General features: G+C 40.1%; 2 protein-coding genes across 3 annotated transcripts; both read left to right on the top strand.

Annotated features, from left to right (window-relative positions):
- Window positions 1-8,734: 8,734 nt before the first annotated feature.
- Window positions 8,735-16,838, top strand: LOC116265406 (uncharacterized). Of its 2 annotated transcripts, none has more exons than XM_031645987.2 (13): window positions 8,735-8,898; window positions 9,003-9,093; window positions 9,176-9,265; window positions 9,848-9,925; window positions 10,327-10,401; window positions 10,854-10,906; window positions 11,817-11,967; window positions 12,686-12,796; window positions 14,357-14,483; window positions 14,582-14,679; window positions 15,278-15,413; window positions 15,888-15,940; window positions 16,342-16,838. In XM_031645987.2, the coding sequence occupies exons 1-13, from the start codon at window positions 8,798-8,800 to the stop codon at window positions 16,420-16,422; spliced, it is 1,245 nt and encodes a 414-aa protein (XP_031501847.1). In that variant the 5' UTR covers window positions 8,735-8,797; the 3' UTR covers window positions 16,423-16,838. The 2 variants fall into 2 exon arrangements, with proteins under 2 accessions (XP_031501847.1, XP_049936695.1); XM_050080738.1 differs by having other exon boundaries at window positions 8,996-9,093.
- Window positions 16,839-17,982: 1,144 nt separating this feature from the next.
- Window positions 17,983-18,523, top strand: LOC116265408 (small acidic protein 1). The gene has a single exon (XM_031645991.2). The coding sequence runs from the start codon at window positions 18,052-18,054 to the stop codon at window positions 18,232-18,234; it is 183 nt and encodes a 60-aa protein (XP_031501851.1). The 5' UTR covers window positions 17,983-18,051; the 3' UTR covers window positions 18,235-18,523.
- The last annotated feature ends 1,967 nt before the right edge of the window (window positions 18,524-20,490 follow it).

The following is a 20,490-nucleotide window of genomic DNA, read 5'->3' as shown; positions in this document are numbered from 1 at the left end:
GGGGAAAGAAAAACTGACGGGTTATTCATTTCTTTGAGAGAGATTGTAAAATAATCATCCCTTATTGCTGCAGCCCTAGACGTGAGAGTTCAACCACTAGAGAAAGAGAAATGAATAGAGAGAGAGAGAGGGACGTCCACATCTTTGCCCTCTTTCTAGTTGAAGATCGAAGTGGTTGGCTGCTGGAAAGAGACAAAAAGCAAAAAGGGAAGTCAATTCGGAATTGAAAAAGGTATGGGGATTTTCTGCCATGATTGAAGCATGAAGCCATGTAATTTGATTTCTTACGGATACATATATACTTAGAAGATGAATCCATGTATGAGAAATTTCAGTTATGAATGCAGCATGAAGCCTGGATATTTTGAGTTCTTATACATACATATGCAATGTGGATTTATGAATTTATACGTCTAGACATGAACATATGCATGAGGCGTTGTATGATGTTAATGTTACACAATGTTCTTCGATTCGTCTCTGATTTTCTTGGACCTTTGTATTTTTATGCATAAATATGAATCTATGCATGAGTTAGTGTATGTTGGGATGGAAATATAGTGTTATAAGTTCTGGTTCTCTCTGATTTCAAAGAAATCGAAGCATGCGAGGTATGAAGGGGGAGGTATGTTAGTCTTCGTTGGGTTATTGAACCTTCTCCGATGACTCGTACCATGTTGTTTTCCCCTTCTTCTTATATTTCGTTTATTTCACTTGTGAGAAAATGAGACTAAGCCAACATTAAACAAAGGACGTATAGCTGTAATAAGGATGCGTTAAAGAATCTAAACCAACCACAGAAAAGGGGAAACAGACTCTGCTCAGTGTCGTCGACAGAGAGCAACGTCTGCTCTGATCGACATAAGGAAAACAAGGAATGTTGCAGAGGTGATTTGGGGGAAATTGGAGAACACGACCTTGACGTGGCAGGTTTCCTCATGTCGTCCCCCATTGTAGTCGGTTTCTCCCTGTCGTCTGGAAGAGCAGGGTCTTCCTTGCTGCCGGTTCATTCTCGTCGCAAGGAAGGAGGAGCAGAGAGAGACATGCCTGGTTTGGGAAGGTCGTCTCCCTCACGGTGGCAGGGCTGAAAAACGAGAGCAGCAGAGGAGGAGGTGGTGGTTGAGAGCATCGGACGGTGGTGGGAAACCAGAGCGTTGAAGCTTGCGGGAGGAGGACAGATCTCTCCCCACGGTCCCGCTTTTCGCTGGTTTTGATTGAGGAAGAACGGTGGAAGCCACCGTCGGTCAAACGCTTGTGAAAAGAGGAGGACGGAGCAGCTCACGAGGAGAGAGAAAATCAGGCGTAGAAATGAGAAAAAACGAGGGTTGGGCCATATTTATATCAAAGTTGGAAAATTTCAAAACGGGTCCACTAATTAGCAAAATATTCGAATAAGCTGTTAAAAGTTTTAATCATTCATGCCGCAACGCTTTTGCTAAAAACATCTTCAAAAAGGGGTCTCCAAAAGTTATTTTCTATAAGAACCAAAGAACTCTTTCGAAATTGTGAATCAGTACCCCTTTGAATTCCTAAACTTGTCAAAAGAGGGTTTTTATAAATTTGTTTGCAATTTCGATGGAAAACCCAAAATTTTATGCATTATTGCTATGTGGTATCTTTTGTATTATTTAAATTTTAGGTAAAGGGTGTTGAACCCCCTTGTCTTGAAATAGTGATTGTTGTGTTTAGTCTGGATGTGATATGCTCTATACTAGTGCATGTCTTATGTCTTATCGATCTGTTCTGGTGCCATTAAATTAAGACTTAAAATGGCTGAATTATTCTGTTTGGGAAACCGAGCCTGAGGGCGGTTTCTGTGTGAGGTACTAGACGATGTCTAGCATTAGCAAACCCTCACTTTTGAAATTCGAAGGCGAAACGTGGACTTTGTGCGATGGTTTATGCGAGTGCGAGCTTTTTGTTTTGCCCAGTGTTTGGTTTCGTCCCGGGAGGTAGTGGTCACACTCCTCTGGCTGTACTGGAGGGCCCACAGGGTATTGGGCGGCACAAGGGCCCGGGATTCTGTTCTGTTTCTGTTTGGGAGCGAGACTCCTGGTCTCTCCACCCGGGTTCCTAGAGAGACCATGCTGCTGCAGCGGCGATCTGAGATATCTCAGGATGCTTCACTTCAGGTGCCCTCGATCCGTTGGATCGCCTGGTGAAGAGATGTTCTGTTCTGCCCGTGAGTGCCCACGGGGATTTCTGTTGCTCGGCACGATGACCTTGACATTGTCAGAGGACCACGGTTGGAAGCCTACGAAATTTTGGGAGGTTGTGCACACCTCGTTCTGTCATTGATGATGTGATGTAACTCTGATATGTGCTAAGTTTTGGAAAACTTATGGTTGTAGTTCATAAGGCTTTTTTTGGAATCGTTATACGAAATTAAACATTATTTTGGGCCATGTTTCATTCATGGCTGGATTTTCTCATACTCAGAGGAATTCTGACCCTTCTTTCTATCTACAGGTAGTCCTTGATAGCTTTTGCTTTGGAGCGACGACCTCAGTCTTGTGATGGACGGGCATTGGCATTCTGGACACTGCGTCGGTTTTGGGGATTTGTGGTTATTTTTGTTTGGGTCCAAGTATTTTATTATTGAAATAAAACAGTGTCTTATGTTCTGGTCATGACTCAATATTGCTTCCGCTATCATAGAAATGAAAGAAAATTTTTGGTGTCAAAAATTGGGTCGTGACAACTTTGGTATCAGAGCACAGTGTCTAGAGTCAATGTCCAATGCCAATGTCGATCACAAGCAGAGGAAGGTCATTCGAGCAAATTAAAGAAGGGTGTTTTTGATTTATTGTGAATATTGAGTTTCGAAGTTTTATATTTGTCCTAAGTGATTGTGTTTTTACTATAGCTTTTATGGATCTCATGAATCAGATATTTCATGAGTACTAGGATCGATTCATCATAGTATTTATCGACGATGTGCTAGTGCACTTAGAGTGTTAAGCATCACATGCGGTACATCTCGAGCATGTGTTGAAAATTTTGAGACAAGATTAACTGTATGCCAAGTACTCCAAGTGCGAGTTTTGGCTAGACAAAGTAAATTTTTTGGGACACATCATCTCTAAGGAGGGAGTGTCAGTTGATCTGGCCAAGGTAGAAGTTGTTCAACAATGAAATGCGCCAACCAATGTGACCAAAATAAGAAGTTTTCTTGGTTTGGCATGTTATTACATGAAGTTCATTAAGAATTTCTCGACAATTGCAACCCCAATGACTAAAATGCTTCAGAAGGGAGTGAAATTTACGTGGATAGATGACTGTCAGAAGAGTTTCCAGATGTTGAAAGATAGTTTGACAAGTGCTCCATTTCTAACACTACCAAAAGGGAGAAAAGAGTTTGTGGTATATATTGATGCTTCAGGAACAGGTTATGGAGCCGTGCTTATGCAAGGAGATAAAATCATAGCATATGCTTCTAGACAACTGAAACAACACGAGGAAAAACTATCCAACGCATGATCTGGAATTAGGAGCAGTGGTATTTGCATTAAAAATATGAAAACATTATCTCTATGGTGTGGAATTTGAAGTATTTTCTAACCACAAATCTCTCGAATATTTGTTCTCGCAGAAGGAATTGGACATAAGATAGAGAAGATGGTTGGAATATCTTAAAGATTATGACTTTGAGATAAAGTATCATCCAGGAAAGGCCAATGTGGTTGCCGATACACTTAGCAGAAAAACGACTGCTAAAGCTAGTGGGCTATTAATGCAGACATGGAATTTGGTAGAAGACTTTGAAAAATGGCATCCATTGCGAGATGATAATGGAAAGGTGAAGTGTGCAGGAATAATTCGAGATAGTTTCCTTGATGAAATCATTGAGAAACAAAAACAGAACCCAGAATATGTGAAGTTGAAACTTGAGTGTCACAAGAAGGAAGAAACTCTTTATTCTGATGATGACGATGGATTTGTGTGGTTCAACGGTAGATTGTGGGTTCTGAATGATTCAGAGGTGAAAAACAAGCTGCTTGATGAGGCACACAAAACAAGATACACCATACATCCAGGAAGCACAAAGATGTATCAAAATTTAAGGATAAACTTCTGGTGGCCAGGAATGAAGAAAGAGATTGCTGAGTTCGTCTCACGATGCTTGGTGTGTCAACAGGTTAAAGTGGAACATCAGAAACCAGGTGGATTGATGCAACAGATAGAAATTCCTCAATGGAAATGAGAAGACATCACCATGGACTTTGTAGTGGGGTTACCATGTACTCGACGACAACACGATGCTATTTGGGTAGTGGTTGACCGCCTAACAAAATCTGCACATTTTCTTCCGATCAAGATTTCACAATCACTAGAAAGTCTGGCAGATTTGTATGTGGATGAAATTGTGAGACTTCATGGAATCCCTAAATCAATAATCTCTGACAGAGATCCAAGATTTACATCTAAGTTTTGGGGAAGGTTACAGGAAGCATTGGGAACAAAATTGAAACTGAGTACAGCATTTCATCCGCAAACAGATGGACAGTCTGAGCGAACCATCCAGACTCTTGAAGATATGTTAAGGGCTTGTGTTTTGCAATGGAAGGGTGAATGGGACAAACATGTGAAGTTGGCTGAATTTGCCTACAACAACAGCTATCACTCTAGCATTGGAATGGCTCTGTTTGAAGCTCTTTATGGCCGACCTTGTAGATCACCATCATGTTGGACAGAGATAGGAGACAACAAGATTGAGGATCCTTTGGTGATTCAACACTACACTGATCAAGTCAATATGATTAGAAAGAAACTTTTGGCTGCTCAGAGTCGACAAAAGAGTTATGCAGACCAACGACGAAGAGAGTTGGCTTTTGAAGCAGGAGATCATGTCTTTGTCAAGATATCACCCACCAAAAGTGTTTTTCGATTCGAAAAGAAAGGAAAATTGAGCCCAAGATACATTGGTCCATTCGAGATTTTGGAAAAAGTTGGAGAGGTTGCATATCGAATTGCACTTCCACCGCAGTATAGTCATGTTCATCCAGTATTTCACGTGTCGATGTTAAGGAAGTATGTACCTGATCCTTCGCATGTGATAGATTATGAAGAAGTCGATTTGCAAGAGGACTTGACAACCGAGGAAAAGCCGCTTCGGATCATAGATCGAAAGGAGCACGTATTGCGAAAGAAGACAATCCCACTAGTTCAAGTGGAATGGCAGCATCATGGCATCAAAGAATGCACATGGGAGCCAGAAGAAGACATGAGAAAGAGTTACCCTCAACTGTTTCAATAAGGTACGCTCAAATTTCGAGGACGAAATTTCTTTTTTAGGGGGGGAGGATGTAACGCCCATGATCTCATTCCTTTTTCCTTATTTATGGAAAAACATTAATAAGGGGGAGAATTATAAACGGCAGATTTAAATGGGGGTTACATAAAATGAAAACTGACAATTTAATCATAGGGAAAGCAGTTTTGGAAAGAAAAGAAGGGGAAAGAAAAACTGACGGGTTATTCATTTCTTTGAGAGAGATTGTAAAATAATCATCCCTTATTGCTGCAGCCCTAGACGTGAGAGTTCAACCACTAGAGAAAGAGAAATGAATAGAGAGAGAGAGAGGGACGTCCGCATCTTTGCCCTCTTTCTAGTTGAAGATCGAAGTGGTTGGCTGCTGGAAAGAGACAAAAAGCAAAAAGGGAAGTCAATTCGGAATTGAAAAAGGTATGGGGATTTTCTGCCATGATTGAAGCATGAAGCCATGTAATTTGATTTCTTACGGATACATATATACTTAGAAGATGAATCTATGTATGAGAAATTTCAGTTATGAATGCAGCATGAAGCCTGGATATTTTGAGTTCTTATACATACATATGCAATGTGGATTTATGAATTTATACGTCTAGACATGAACATATGCATGAGGCGTTGTATGATGTTAATGTTACACAATGTTCTTCGATTCGTCTCTGATTTTCTTGGACCTTTGTATTTTTATGCATAAATATGAATCTATGCATGAGTTAGTGTATGTTGGGATGGAAATATAGTGTTATAAGTTCTGGTTCTCTCTGATTTCAAAGAAATCGAAGCATGCGAGGTATGAAGGGGGAGGTATGTTAGTCTTCGTTGGGTTATTGAACCTTCTCCGATGACTCGTACCATGTTGTTTTCCCCTTCTTCTTATATTTCGTTTATTTCACTTGTGAGAAAATGAGACTAAGCCAACATTAAACAAAGGACGTATAGCTGTAATAAGGATGCGTTAAATAATCTAAACCAACCACAGAAAAGGGGAAACAGACTCTGCTCAGTGTCGTCGACAGAGAGCAACGTCTGCTCTGATCGACATAAGGAAAACAAGGAATGTTGCAGAGGTGATTTGGGGGAAATTGGAGAACACGACCTTGACGTGGCAGGTTTCCTCATGTCGTCCCCCATTGTAGTCGGTTTCTCCCTGTCGTCTGGAAGAGCAGGGTCTTCCTTGCTGCCGGTTCATTCTCGTCGCAAGGAAGGAGGAGCAGAGAGAGACATGCCTGGTTTGGGAAGGTCGTCTCCCTCACGGTGGCAGGGCTGAAAAACGAGAGCAGCAGAGGAGGAGGTGGTGGTTGAGAGCATCGGACGGTGGTGGGAAACCAGAGCGTTGAAGCTTGCGGGAGGAGGACAGATCTCTCCCCACGGTCCCGCTTTTCGCTGGTTTTGATTGAGGAAGAACGGTGGAAGCCACCGTCGGTCAAACGCTTGTGAAAAGAGGAGGACGGAGCAGCTCACGAGGAGAGAGAAAATCAGGCGTAGAAATGAGAAAAAACGAGGGTTGGGCCATATTTATATCAAAGTTGGAAAATTTCAAAACGGGTCCACTAATTATCAAAATATTCGAATAAGCTGTTAAAAGTTTTAATCATTCATGCCGCAACGCTTTTGCTAAAAACATCTTCAAAAAGGGGTCTCCAAAAGTTATTTTCTATAAGAACCAAAGAACTCTTTCGAAATTGTGAATCATACCCCTTTGAATTCCTAAACTTGTCAAAAGAGGGTTTTTATAAATTTGTTTGCAATTTCGATGGAAAACCCAAAATTTTATGCATTATTGCTATGTGGTATCTTTTGTATTATTTAAATTTTAGGTAAAGGGTGTTGAACCCCCTTGTCTTGAAATAGTGATTGTTGTGTTTAGTCTGGATGTGATATGCTCTATACTAGTGCATGTCTTATGTCTTATCGATCTGTTCTGGTGCCATTAAATTAAGACTTAAAATGGCTGAATTATTCTGTTTGGGAAACCGAGCCTGAGGGCGGTTTCTGTGTGAGGTACTAGACGATGTCTAGCATTAGCAAACCCTCACTTTTGAAATTCGAAGGCGGAACGTGGACTTTGTGCGATGGTTTATGCGAGTGCGAGCTTTTTGTTTTGCCCAGTGTTTGGTTTCGTCCCGGGAGGTAGTGGTCACACTCCTCTGGCTGTACTGGAGGGCCCACAGGGTATTGGGCGGCACAAGGGCCCGGGATTCTGTTCTGTTTCTGTTTGGGAGCGAGACTCCTGGTCTCTCCACCCGGGTTCCTAGAGAGACCATGCTGCTGCAGCGGCGATCTGAGATATCTCAGGAGGCTTCACTTCAGGTGCCCTCGATCCGTTGGATCGCCTGGTGAAGAGATGTTCTGTTCTGTCCGTGAGTGCCCACGGGGATTTCTGTTGCTCGGCACGATGACCTTGACATTGTCAGAGGACCACGGTTGGAAGCCTACGAAATTTTGGGAGGTTGTGCACACCTCGTTCTGTCATTGATGATGTGATGTAACTCTGATATGTGCTAAGTTTTGGAAAACTTATGGTTGTAGTTCATAAGGCTTTTTTTGGAATCGTTATACGAAATTAAACATTATTTTGGGCCATGTTTCATTCATGGCTGGATTTTCTCATACTCAGAGGAATTCTGACCCTTCTTTCTATCTACAGGTAGTCCTTGATAGCTTTTGCTTTGGAGCGACGACCTCAGTCTTGTGATGGACGGGCATTGGCATTCTGGACACTGCGTCGGTTTTGGGGATTTGTGGTTATTTTTGTTTGGGTCCAAGTATTTTATTATTGAAATAAAACAGTGTCTTATGTTCTGGTCATGACTCAATATTGCTTCCGCTATCATAGAAATGAAAGAAAATTTTTGGTGTCAAAAATTGGGTCGTGACAATATCTGTGTTACAAATGTGATTTGTTGATTGAAATACGATAAATATATACCTGAGCCAGTTATAGGTAAATGTTGCATCTTCTGCTTGTAGGTGGATCTCAATCCAGTTAGAAAAAGGACCAAATCTAAGTATGAATCCGAAGATCACGTAGGGTCGACGAATCATATCAAATTTAGTAAATGGAAGATCCAACTAGAATTCGAAACAATTTCCATCCCTAAAGGTGTTTGATAAAAGATATTAATTGTTTAGAACATATATTCCTCAAGCACACGCTTTTTTATTAGAATAAACATGATATTGTCGGATCTAAAGACAACATCTTTAATTACAGCACATTTTCTAAAACAATAAAACATAGTGCTTTTAAAGCATGCATTTTTTAGAGATACGGTTTCAAATCTGACCCGCTTGATGCCATCAACAGTTCGGACAAGGATCCAGGATACTTTAATGGGGCAGACCCGAGTTAGGAACTCAACCGGTTCGGTCCACGACCCGAACAAACCCAATCCGATCCACGTGGCAAGAGGAGAGTGCCTTCCAGGGTGAGGGGCATCCCAGGTTTGGGTGGCGAAGAAAGGAAAAAATTTCATCTTCCCCTTTTTTCCAGTTTTTTGAAATTTTCGCGCGGACAAAGGGATGAGTTGCTTTACCGCGTTTCCTTCGTCCCTTCCCTCCACGTCGATGTCTCGTCGGCAACGCCCGCCGATCCCAATCTTCGTCTCCGCAAATTTCTCGAGGTCTTCTTCTGCTTTGAATTCTTTGGATGCTCCGAATTCTCTTTGCTTCCCTTCTTCTGCTCGCGAAAATTGACAACGGAAGAACTTCTTTTGTAAGATCTCAGGGTGAGAATGGCTTCGGGATCGGCTTCAGAAACTGCTCAGTTGTCTTCTTCTCCTTCTTCTCTACATCCTCTTCCGGAGAAACGAATTGTCGTCAGTTCCTTCTCTCTGGGTCAAATTGGTCGGGATTTTTATCTTGGGAAAATTGGGTTTGATTGTGGTTCGGTGATTGCAGCTAGGTTGTGGCGCCGTTTCTGTGGATTTCTTGGCGGTCGTGAAGCAATTCCCTCAACCAGATGATAAAATCCGGAGCGTGAGTGCCAAGGTGGGTCGTTCCTTAGTGTTAGATGTCAGGTTCTCGATGTGTTTCGAAGCTTTCTGAAACGTCTTCTTGGCGATGAATAATGTCCCGCGTACTTACCCATTTTTTTTTCTTCCGAAGGGTAAAATTGAAGGGGAAATCCAAATTAAGAAAGATATGGATAAAGCATATTTTGAACACGAAGTTTAAAAGTCTGTAGTGTAAAAACATTTTTTATGACTTATATATCGGGCTTTAAGTTCGACGGTGTTCTTAAGGTACGGCATTCTGCGAGAACATTTCATGAACGCAAGATGGCGGGGATACTCGTAATGTTGGACTCTAGCTGGCATTTTTGGTTCCACAGATGACACGAATGGAAGTGCTGCTGGTTCGTTTGAGTTTGTCTTGTCAGAAGTGTGATATTTCTCGTGCTCTTGATTACTTGGTGAAGCTAATAATTCCACAAGTTGAATAGGGCGCATACGTAGGAATTGTCCACCTTTCTTTTTGGTGTTTTAAGTCTCTTTTTCAGTCTGCAGTTCGTCTTTGAATGTTGCTATTGTGTGTTTACTATTCTGTATTGTGAACTGGTTCTCATTCTAGGTTGAGGGAGGTGGAAATGCCGGGAACGCGCTGACGTGCACAGCCCGTTTGGGGCTGAGGCCGAGGCTTATAACAAAGGTTATGCTCATTCTACTGATTTTTCCTTTATCTTCTATGCTTGTTTTGCTCGTTCTTGTCCCGTTTGTCCTGTTTGATTAGATGCTACCATCCTTGAGGGATGGTGTGCATGCCTGGTGTAGATGTGAAAGAAAGAATTGTTCAGGTGTCGAGATCTTTGCAGGAATTTTTCCATGAATAAATACAAGGATGGGTTTCAGTTACAACACGAGTGATTCATGGTCCGTAAGAACAAGTTTGTAACATGAAAAATAAATGCATCTTTTCAGTTATTGACAAATTGTGATGAGCATTTCTGTACAAGTTCCGAAATTACTTAGAAACTCTGGTCTTTTTTGAGGTTGCCGCTTTCCATGTTGGTGCACAAGTTCCCCAGTTCTTCAATTTGTGATTTATTTTAGGTTGCTAATGATGGCCAAGGAAAGAGCATTCTAGACGAATTAGAATCGGATGGAGTTGACACGAAATACATTGTGGTAAGTCCGTTGTGCTCTTCTTGTTGCATAAAGTAGTTTTGGGAAACATGCAATTGATTTTTAATTAGGTAAAAAAGTTAGCTACATCTTTTTCCAGTTATTCGTCCCAGATTTTGCTGATATAATTCTGGCTTGTGACTTTTGAAAGATTTTTCAAGTACTTGTTGTTTATCGTACTGGCAGGAATTGCAAGATAGTGCTATTTTTGTAAGATTTTCCAATATCATTTGTTAAAACCTGAGAAAAAGGGAGTTAGAGAAGTACCACTGGAGGCCACAACCATGCTATCCTTGCTCTCCTATAATATGAATGGTGTCCTTGTTGCCTTCAAAAGATTTACATGATTAAGGAATAGAAGTAAACAAGATATGACAATCCACCGAGGCATTAATTTTCTTCAGAAGTTCTCTTCAGTCATGTTGCTAATGACTAGATGAAAATGTAAAATGCAGGTCTCTAAGGATGGGAATTCTCCATTTACCTATGTAATTGTTGATCCTCAAACGTAAGAGATCCATGCTGCTTTTTTGAATTTTGATACATTAATTTACTTCAAGCATACCTTGCATTGCTATCTTCCTTGAATAAACTTTTACTATTTCTTTATTTTTTGTTGACTACAACGAATATTGTCATAATTCAAGTTACTTGGTTGCCCTTATAAACTAGTGGCTATTTTTGGGACTTCCTTTCATATCACTGATGGCCTGAAGTAATTGGCCTAGTTATAATAGCATTGAATCTCTGACAACATGATTAACTGACACCAATCTGGTGCAAATTGGAGGAGATGTTCTTTCATAAGATTCCTACTCGAATAGGAATTTGTACCTAAAGATGCTACAAGTACCATAATGGATGTCAACATGAAAAAGTTTTGATAGAGGTTTTATTTGTTGCTCTCTTGCAAATTTGAGAAATTTTTCCGAATTGCTTTTTCTTTAACTTCTAAACCTTGGTCTTAGTGCATATTCTTCTTATGACCTTATTCATGTGTCAAGTTTGCATGGTTTTTTTTTTCCATTTTTATAATTTTATTGGACTTTATTACTTGTCTAAATTGAAATTGATTAAAAGATGACTGATAATGAAAGCAAGTATTGTAGAAGGTAATAATGCATGCAACAAATGGAAGTCTAGGACTTAATTTGCATGTCCTGCACAACATTTTGGAATAGACTCTAGAAGGAGAAAATTGCATTTTTTATGAATATGTGTGTGTGCCCGTGTTTATGCAATCTGAAATGTGTCGCCAATAAGTGAAGCATTGGTTTCTCGCATTGGAACATGAGAACAAGTTATGCACTCAATCTTGTTAGGCTATTAAAAAGGATTCTTCTTTAAACTTTAGTTGTACTTTGCACTTGTTGAAGTTCTTATTTCTAACTAATGCCATCTAATTGTCTCTTACATAGAAAAACTCGCACTTGCATTCACACGCCTGGGGACCCACCTATGGTTCCTGACGATCTTTCACCTTCAAGCTTATCCTCTGCATTGAGTGGTACAAGCCTTGTATATTTTGATGGAAGGCTGCATGAAACGGCATTGGTTATTGCAAAAGAAGTAAACTTCTAATCATTTGCTATTATTCTTAGGTAGCTTATGTTAGTAGGCAACTACTTTGACTGGAAATAGTTCTCTTTTCAAGGCATCTTGAATTTCTGACTATTTGAAGTTTTGGCTATGTGATGTATTCGACTAAGATCTCTATGTTAGTGTTGTTGTCATAATATTGCTGGCTTTTTTCAAAAAGAGCGCTTTGTCAGAATGTTAAAAAATGAAACAATGTGAAAAAATCGTTATATTTTGAAAAGAAACACCAAAATGAAATGTGTTTTTTGATGTCTTTTAAACTTTTTAACGTAAACAGCTAATTTGGATTTTGATCCATTTTTTGCAAGAGAATTAGCAGTAAAATCAATTTTTATAATCTTTTATTTTTAAAATATTCAAATTCTCTAGATTTCCCAAAATTTTTCATGAGAAAGATAGTTTCCATTCAGTAACCGAGAAAAACCTTGCTGATAAATACACAAAAACAATATTTGTAGCCGTGGTTGGTGCACACAATTGGGACAACCTGGCATTTGTACTGGACATCCTGTGCTTGGTTGTTTTAATGTTTTCATTTCTGTCAGCTCCTTGTTAATTTTACGTTGGAATTTCTAACCTTAATCAAGTTGGAAAAGGACTTAAGGAACCGACAACATGTTCCATTTGCTTTTTTCTGCAAATTAGTCCATGCAACTGAACAACTGTCTCTGTATTTTTTCTGATACAGGCTTCTAATTTGGGTATACCCATATTGGTTGATGCTGAAAGGAAAAGAGAAGGACTGGATGACCTCCTTAATCTAGCAGATTATGTTGTATGCTCAGCTAAATTTCCTCAGGCAAGTGTCTTAATTTCACCATTGACATTTTTTGCCTTCCCAGTAGATTTTGGAAGCAAAATCATACTGGTGCCAGTTTTGGACAAACTTGTCCAATTTAATATACCAGGCCCAGGTGTTTCTAATGCAAAATGCTTCATTTTACTTAGTGTTAGTGTAATTCATGGACAGTTTTGTATCCTTAATCGACAACTTTACTTTAAACTTCTTGATGGAGATTGTTCTATCTTCTTGGTAAAGGATTCGATGGAGTAGATTTGGTTAGAATAGTGAATAGATAAATAAATTCAAGCATGTGAATCTTCATAAATGACTGCAGATGCATGAACAGAAAGGAGCAAGGGGCATGGTCATTTATGCAAAATAGTAGACAACGTTCATGTCATTGAATAGATCTTTGTTATGGATGCATATGTTCTTACAAGAAAAGCAGAGTTGGAGATGCTTATGAGTTTTCTCCTTTGTTTAGATCTTCAGCTGCGAGACTGGTAAACAGCACATGTTGACCTATTGAATTTTGTACCTTTGTACTCTTCTTCTATAGAGGGCCACCTATGTAACAGGCTGTGTAACAGCATGGGTGGCTTCTAAGAATAGCAACTCTCTCAATAGGTTGTGCATGCAGATGCTTGCAAATTTCAAGCATCAGTGCTGATTTCTAACATGGTCTGCAGAAAAGCAATTCATGCGCCTCTTGTAGTAAGGAGATAGTGATTAATCAGATGACTTACATGTATTCTTATTTGCAGAGGATGGTTACCTGCAAGTGGGCAAGATTCATTATATGTGATCACTGGACATGGAAGTAAAAGTGTATTGCATGGAAGAAAACTATACTGTTTTACATCCTCAACGAAGTCTTCTTTGCATGATTGGCAGGAATCCTTTTACTGGGAACTTTTTGTTTTTCCTGCTTCTGGGAGGCAAGCTGCAAAACCTTAAGAGTCGGTCATAACTAGCCCAAGCTTAATCAGCTAAATCAATTAGCTACATTTTATGTGTGTTCTCCTATGTTTGGAAAGAAAATAAATAAAAGTTATTGATACAACACATGGACAGAGTAAATACGACTTAAAGAAAAAGGGGAAAACATTTTATTAATTTCTGAACTTTTGCTATGCAACTTAATCAGGATATGATTTAAATTTTAGTGATTAGGTTTGGCAAAGCTTGACCAACTCACGAGAAAACCATTTGCAAACCAGGCCTGGTCAAATTTATCTGGTGGAGACTTGGTAGGTGCTGCATAAAGTTACATTGTCCTTTTTTTACTTCCCAAGTGCACAAACCAAGTGGATTGATTTGAGTTGCAGCATGGAACAATAGCCCTGCCAACCGTGTCTTGCCCAGCACCAAAATTCCATAAAGGTGCACAACACAAATAAAACAGTCATAAACAGGATAAGTTGTTCACTTGCTTTACCTCATGGCGAGGGCATTAGTATTGGGAAACATTCTTATTCCATGTCAAAAATTCTCATGCTATGCAGATTTTATGAACACACAGGAATTTTTGTCACAAGTTTCAACAGTTTGATGGTAAATTGATGTTGGCCACAGGCATGGACAGGGGCTCCTACAGTTCCATCTGCCTTGATTGCTATGCTTTCAAAGCTACCACAGGCTAAATTTGTGATTGTAACTCTCGGAGAATCAGGATCTGTAATGTTAGAAAGAAGCTTACATGGTCAGTGGATGTGAGTTTTTTTTTTTTTCTTTCATTTTTGTGCTTTTGCGCTGCTGTTTTTGGAGGTCTACAACTAATCAATTATGATCTGTATGCAGATGGCCCTGGCATGGGCAATATGGACGTAGACAGCCTTTTTGATTCATTAAAGCAGAACATTGATGATAGCATTATCCCAAAGTGTTTCCCATCCAAGGTACATGACTTAATATCTTTTAAGTTTTAATTCCTCGATGAATAGCTTCCTATTTTTCTTTAGGAATTTTGACTCTGATGTGGTGGTTTCATATGGCCACCCACTAGATGAAGTTTAGTGCCAAAAGGCCAGAAATCGACCCTTGACTTGCAATCTTTTCTATGAGTATAATTTCAATTGACAGATGTTCTTGAATTTGATTGTTTTATCTTTGCCTACATGTCGTGAACAATGAGTTGGGCTACTGTTTCCTATTAATATTGGAAGCCTTATGACTAGCTTGTTTTTCTTACATTTGAATTTATGGCTGTAAACAAATTTGCAGTTTTTGTTAGTCATCAACGGATATTTGTTATATAAATATTATAATTATCATGATGTCTGACATTGCGTTATAGGTAACAACATCGTTTCTGCATCCCCTCCACCCTCTTGTTTTTTTTTTTCCTTTTACTTTTGAGGTTGAATATGTAATCCTAATGGATTTAGGGCATGCTACCGTTGCAGTTTATTTTTGAAAATCTCTGCCATGAACCATGCCCTACAACCTGGAAATGTAGTTCACTAATTCGAAGATTCTTTCCAACTTTTCATATAGGTCGTGATGCTCAGAGCAGACGGGATTGGCCAGGTAACTGGGAGGATAATTATAGGCACTGCAGAAAAAATTCCACCTTCTGAACTCATTGACACAACAGGAGCTGGGGATGCATTTATTGGAGCTGTTATATACGGTGGGTTTGTTGCTACTCTTCATATTGCATGATGGCTCCAACTTGAACGTTGAACTAGTAAATAAAGGATGTCCTGCATTATCCCAAAGTTGGTTTTTCTTTTAGGGATTAAATATGAGTAAAACGTAGTTATGGTCGTATGGGGCTACAATAGACAACCTAAGATATAAATAGAATGGAAGTAACCTTGATTTCTGTTCAACTTCGTCACCTTGCTGTCGGCTGAGGAGACTTTTCTTCAGCAATCAGCATTCCACGTCCAGTTGTTGTGTGAAGAGTAAGGACTAAGGAGGTCCTGGCATCACCAACCATTTTATGTTACTAGCTGCATCTTTGTTGTTTGATTGCAGGACCCTTGGCATCACTAACCATTTTATGTTACTAGCTGCATCTTTGTTCTTTAATTGCAGGGACTCTTTTTCTCTCTTCTCATGGCCACCACAACTGATGTCTTTTCTTCCTACTATTGTGCAGGCGTCTGTGCAGGCATGATGCCTGAGAAAATGTTGCCTTTTGCTGCTCAAGTGGTATGTCATTTTCTCCTAGTCGTTATCCTTGCCTATCCATTTTTTGGGAGTGCATGCATCGCTATTTGATTTTTGGCAAAACGTTTGTCTACAAGCTCATGTATGAACACCCTTTGATATCTCAGTGTACTCCATAGTTCTGATCATGTTTTACGGTAAAGATTTGGTCCATTGCTGATTTAATAAGAATCGACTTTTGAGCTGTGCTGGACGCAAGACAGTTTCTAAAGTGGAAATTGTGCCATGATCAAACCAGCAACACTGATCGCACCTATATGGCGAAATTTCTCTTTATAACATAAAATGTTGAGATATGTGTACGACTGTACGTTTGGTTTTACTCAATATCAAGGTTTAGAGAGATAAAGTTTATTAATAGTGTTGAGAATCTGTATTTGCAGGCTGCTGCCAACTGTCGTGCTTTGGGTGCTCGAAGTGGTTTACCTCTGCATAGCGATGCACGATTGGCACAATTGTTATAGGCCAAGCGGAGTTGTTGCATGACCAAAACGCGTTGCAACCACCAGCTCTTATTTCAGTAATCTCTTCCATAACTTCCTCCTGCTGGTGATATTACGCATTACAGTTTTGGTGACGCCGAGTCCAAAGTTCAGAAGCAGGACCCTTATCCTACATCTGCTGTACTCGTGTTTGAGGACAGTAAGCTACTAGTTCATACTTCGGGACCCTCTCGTATCACATGTTTATAAAAATTATCCTCATACGATTACTAGCTTAATCATCTTCCTGCTTAATGCTTAATAGTTAAACGTGGCTTAATTTCCGAACTGTAAATGTAGGTTTTTAGCTGTCTTCAGCAAGGGAAGACAACATGACAATGTAATGGAGAGTGCAAATCATTATCTGAGAGTGAAATCGGAGTGTCAAAATTTGAATCTTTGGTGGGGTGGTTCGGATAATCGGATCTATATACTGTTTTGGTTGGATATTATTTAGAAAAGACAAAGAAATTGTGAATGTAGAAAGAGGGTTTGTGAGTCTTGAAGTGTTATAGAGACGTCTATGAGAATGACACGATTTTACGTGGTTCAGCCACAAGGAGCCCACATCCACGAGAGGCATACGAGAAGAATGCTTGCTTTCTGCTATTTTGATGAATTCTCTGTAGTACGTCATGCTCATACTGGAGCCTGACTTTGTGTTAGCTTGGTCCAATGCCCAGTCCTATGATCCCACCAATCAGGATAAAATGAGAGTAAACTGTTCACCACACGCCTCAAACCTCCTCCTTTCACCGTCAGTTTATCTAAAAGTCTCTAGCGTTGTCGAAGAATTATCCGCAGGTTTTTCATTTCGAGCAAAATGAGTTTTCTAAGTTATTTAGTCAATATCAACGGTCAAGGTCATTCCTACAGCTGCTCTGCGATTGGTTCTAAACGGATTGGAGGTGGCAGCGTTCTGGCCACCTAGTTTTTGTTCTATCCTGAATGCCATAGGCTGATGCATATGCATACCTGTTTTTTGGTTTTCTATTTTCTGGTTCTAAGTCCATTGGCAGATGATCCGCTTGTATATTCTAGCTGCCATGGTTTTTGAGCTGTTCTATTTTTTTTTTTTCTCCCTGTATACATCTCATTTGTTTGAAATTAAAGTGGGGAGCTATCTCCCAGCAGGCTGCATATGCTTCATTGGAATAATCATTACGTGTTCAAGGTGCCGTTGGTTCTCCCCTTCTGTAAATTGGAGACTATTTTAGTCTAAGAATAAATTAGAACTTAGAAGCATGGTCACGTCCTGGTTGTTCCATCTGGATTAGGATAAAAATCTCGCGGAAACATGTTAAAGTTTTGATGAAGTAATGAAAGTATGCCTATGTTCTAATGTCCTTCATTTTCGCTACTTGAATTACATGAGAAATGGGTGGTTAATTGAAAGAAATCTACAGGTAAACGTGTCTTCGCTATTTTATTTGTAAAGAGTTCGAATTGAGATCCAGTGAAGACTCATGACCCGATCCAGGAAGTCAAGATCCGCCTATTTTTCTTCCCTTCGCGGTCGCACGCGCCCTCCGCGGTCGATCCATTCCCCCGCCCCCGCCCCCGCCCCCGCCCCCTCCCCTTCTCTCTCCCGTGTCTCCGTGCGACGCATCGATGAAGCCCGTTCCTCTGTACGTGTACCACTCGATGGACGAGCAAGGCGCCACCGTCGCCATGGACGTTGACGACGGCGATTCCCTGGACGTGATCACCGACGCCCTGCCGGACAAACCCCTTACCGATGACTACTTCTTCAATGCGTTCGAGGACGACTTTGACGACAGTGACATCAATTGAGCGTCTTCCTCGTCCTAGTCACTTCAGCATGTGGATAGCAGTGTCTTGCTATATTTTACTCTCCATCCATGGGATTCAGTGGATTGCAGAGCTTTATTCCCCTTCGTAGTGTTTGATCGGTAGTTTGCCTCTTAGGCTGCCGACGGATGTTAGTACTTCTATAAAAGGAAAACTTTATTGTGGCTCTATGAGTTTTGCTCTTTCCGGCTCTTCTTGTGGGTTTCTTTTATGTTTGTTGTATCCGTAATAAACAAGCACTTGATCAAGTCAAGCGGGATCGATTTGGGCATTGTTCGGTTGGATGCGTATTATCCTGTTTATGTTGACAAATCGGCGCATCCCGAGTCACGGTGAACGTCGACGAACCTCTTGGAATGTCAATTTCTTGAGCAACTTCTAGTTTTTTTCCCGTGGAGATCGTTGGAACCGTTCGCCCCTTGACTCTTTTTAGTCATCTTTCGGATTCAGTCTCCAAAACGCTCTTTTCGGGGATTGAGTTTCTTTAGGGTTTTAGAATTTTTTGCGTCCGTGAGGTTGTAGTTTCAGTGTGCTTTTGTTTACCAGAATTTATTCTCTCGGTCATGATATGAATCTGCTTATGACATTTAGTAATTCATGTCATCTGTAATAATGTATTTGCATGTTTTTATGTTGGTTCTGTTCCATTTTGATGTCTAGATATATGTATATCTTCCTACATTTAGAGTTACGCATGATCGGATTGGGCTTAGTCTTTGGTTTGTTAGTGTTCATATTGGGAGTGGAACTGTAATTTTTTTACGCGGCTGTGATTTTCTTACGCTTAAGCTATCTTTGGGGCTTTGTGTCTGGAGCTTACTGAATCACTTTGGATGGCACGTTGGAGAGTAGAACTGCCCACTTAACATTGAATACATGTTCCAGCTGTTCCAGGGACCATCTGATTTCCTAGTAAGAATGTCTAAACAAGTTCCATATCCTTATTTTTTAAAACTCTCGAGTCACACCAAGTGGATCCACGGCTACATGACACGGTTTGGGTTTGCAATGCCAGTTTGTTGAACCAATTTAGTCTGGTATTCGTCTAATTTTAGTAAGACCTAATAGAGTGTTCTCCTGGTAGGTTTTTAATAGGTTCTAGCTTCTGGTTGAGCTTTCAGTTAAGGGATCTGAACCTTGTTTAATAGGTTCTGATGAACTCTTGCTCGTTAAACTGCATTTGTATGGGTCTTGCACCAGTGACACTTCCTTTTCTTTTTTAAAACTTCAAATGAACATTGCCGATTTCTTGAGGGGGTGAAGCTCGTTGTATCTCAGAGGATCTTATGACCTGACCAAAGTATTTTGTTTCTATGCCCCTTTTTCTTTACAATTGCCATTCATATTTTGAAAAAGAAGATGATTCTTCTTCATCTTTGGCAATATGTTGATGCTCTTGAATTTGCCTGTGTGCGTTCCTTTACCTATGATATTCTGATCCATGGGAAATGTGTCTGTGGTTATGCCCTTGTTGCACTGAAGAGCAATTCTCTGGACGAATTAGGCAGGATTATGATTTCTAGTTGCAGGAACATGCAGTACAGTTAACCTATTTGTGAATTTGTTCCTGTTTCTTTCTCAGAGTGTTGATATTTCACCCAGATATATCTTAAAATGTGCAAGAGAAAAGGCATTTCATATCTCACAAGGTTCCCTTACAAAACGGGAATTGTTCATTACCTAGTCTTATTTCACAGCCCATGCAAGATCGGTACCTTCAATGAAGAGTTGACATGATCATATACGTGAGTTATAGTATTCTTTGTGAAATCAGGCTCTTAGGGATATTTGTAGACGAGAGAAATAAGAACTCATTTTTGGAACTCCTCTGTTGGCTGATTACAGGCGCTGTTTGGCCTCGTTTTTGTTTTCTTTTGCTGCAGTTGTTGTTACCTTAATAAATTATTCCATGAAATGTCAAGATGGTGATGAATGGTTATTCAAGCTGGCTATCAATATTATCAATTGGACCAGAACAGCAGCATAACATGAGATGGGGCTTGTTGTAATTGTTGTAACTGCATCCATATACTTGTCTGCTTGATGGTGTGCGTGTGTGGCAGCCATAGCTTTGAGCAAATGTTGCTTCAGGTTTCAGTGTTTAGTGAAGATTATGATTTATGACTTGGACTTCATTTGAAAATTCTGACTTCATCCGAGATTGATTTCGATCCAGACTGAGCCTCGCTTCCGTGCTGATTGGCGTAATTTTGTATTAAATCTTGGTAAATGTCTACA

The sequence above is a fragment of the Nymphaea colorata genome, chromosome 12, assembly GCF_008831285.2.
Source record: "Nymphaea colorata isolate Beijing-Zhang1983 chromosome 12, ASM883128v2, whole genome shotgun sequence".
In the NCBI taxonomy this organism is placed as follows: domain Eukaryota; kingdom Viridiplantae; phylum Streptophyta; class Magnoliopsida; order Nymphaeales; family Nymphaeaceae; genus Nymphaea; species Nymphaea colorata.
This window is presented reverse-complemented; position numbering and strand designations above follow the sequence as displayed.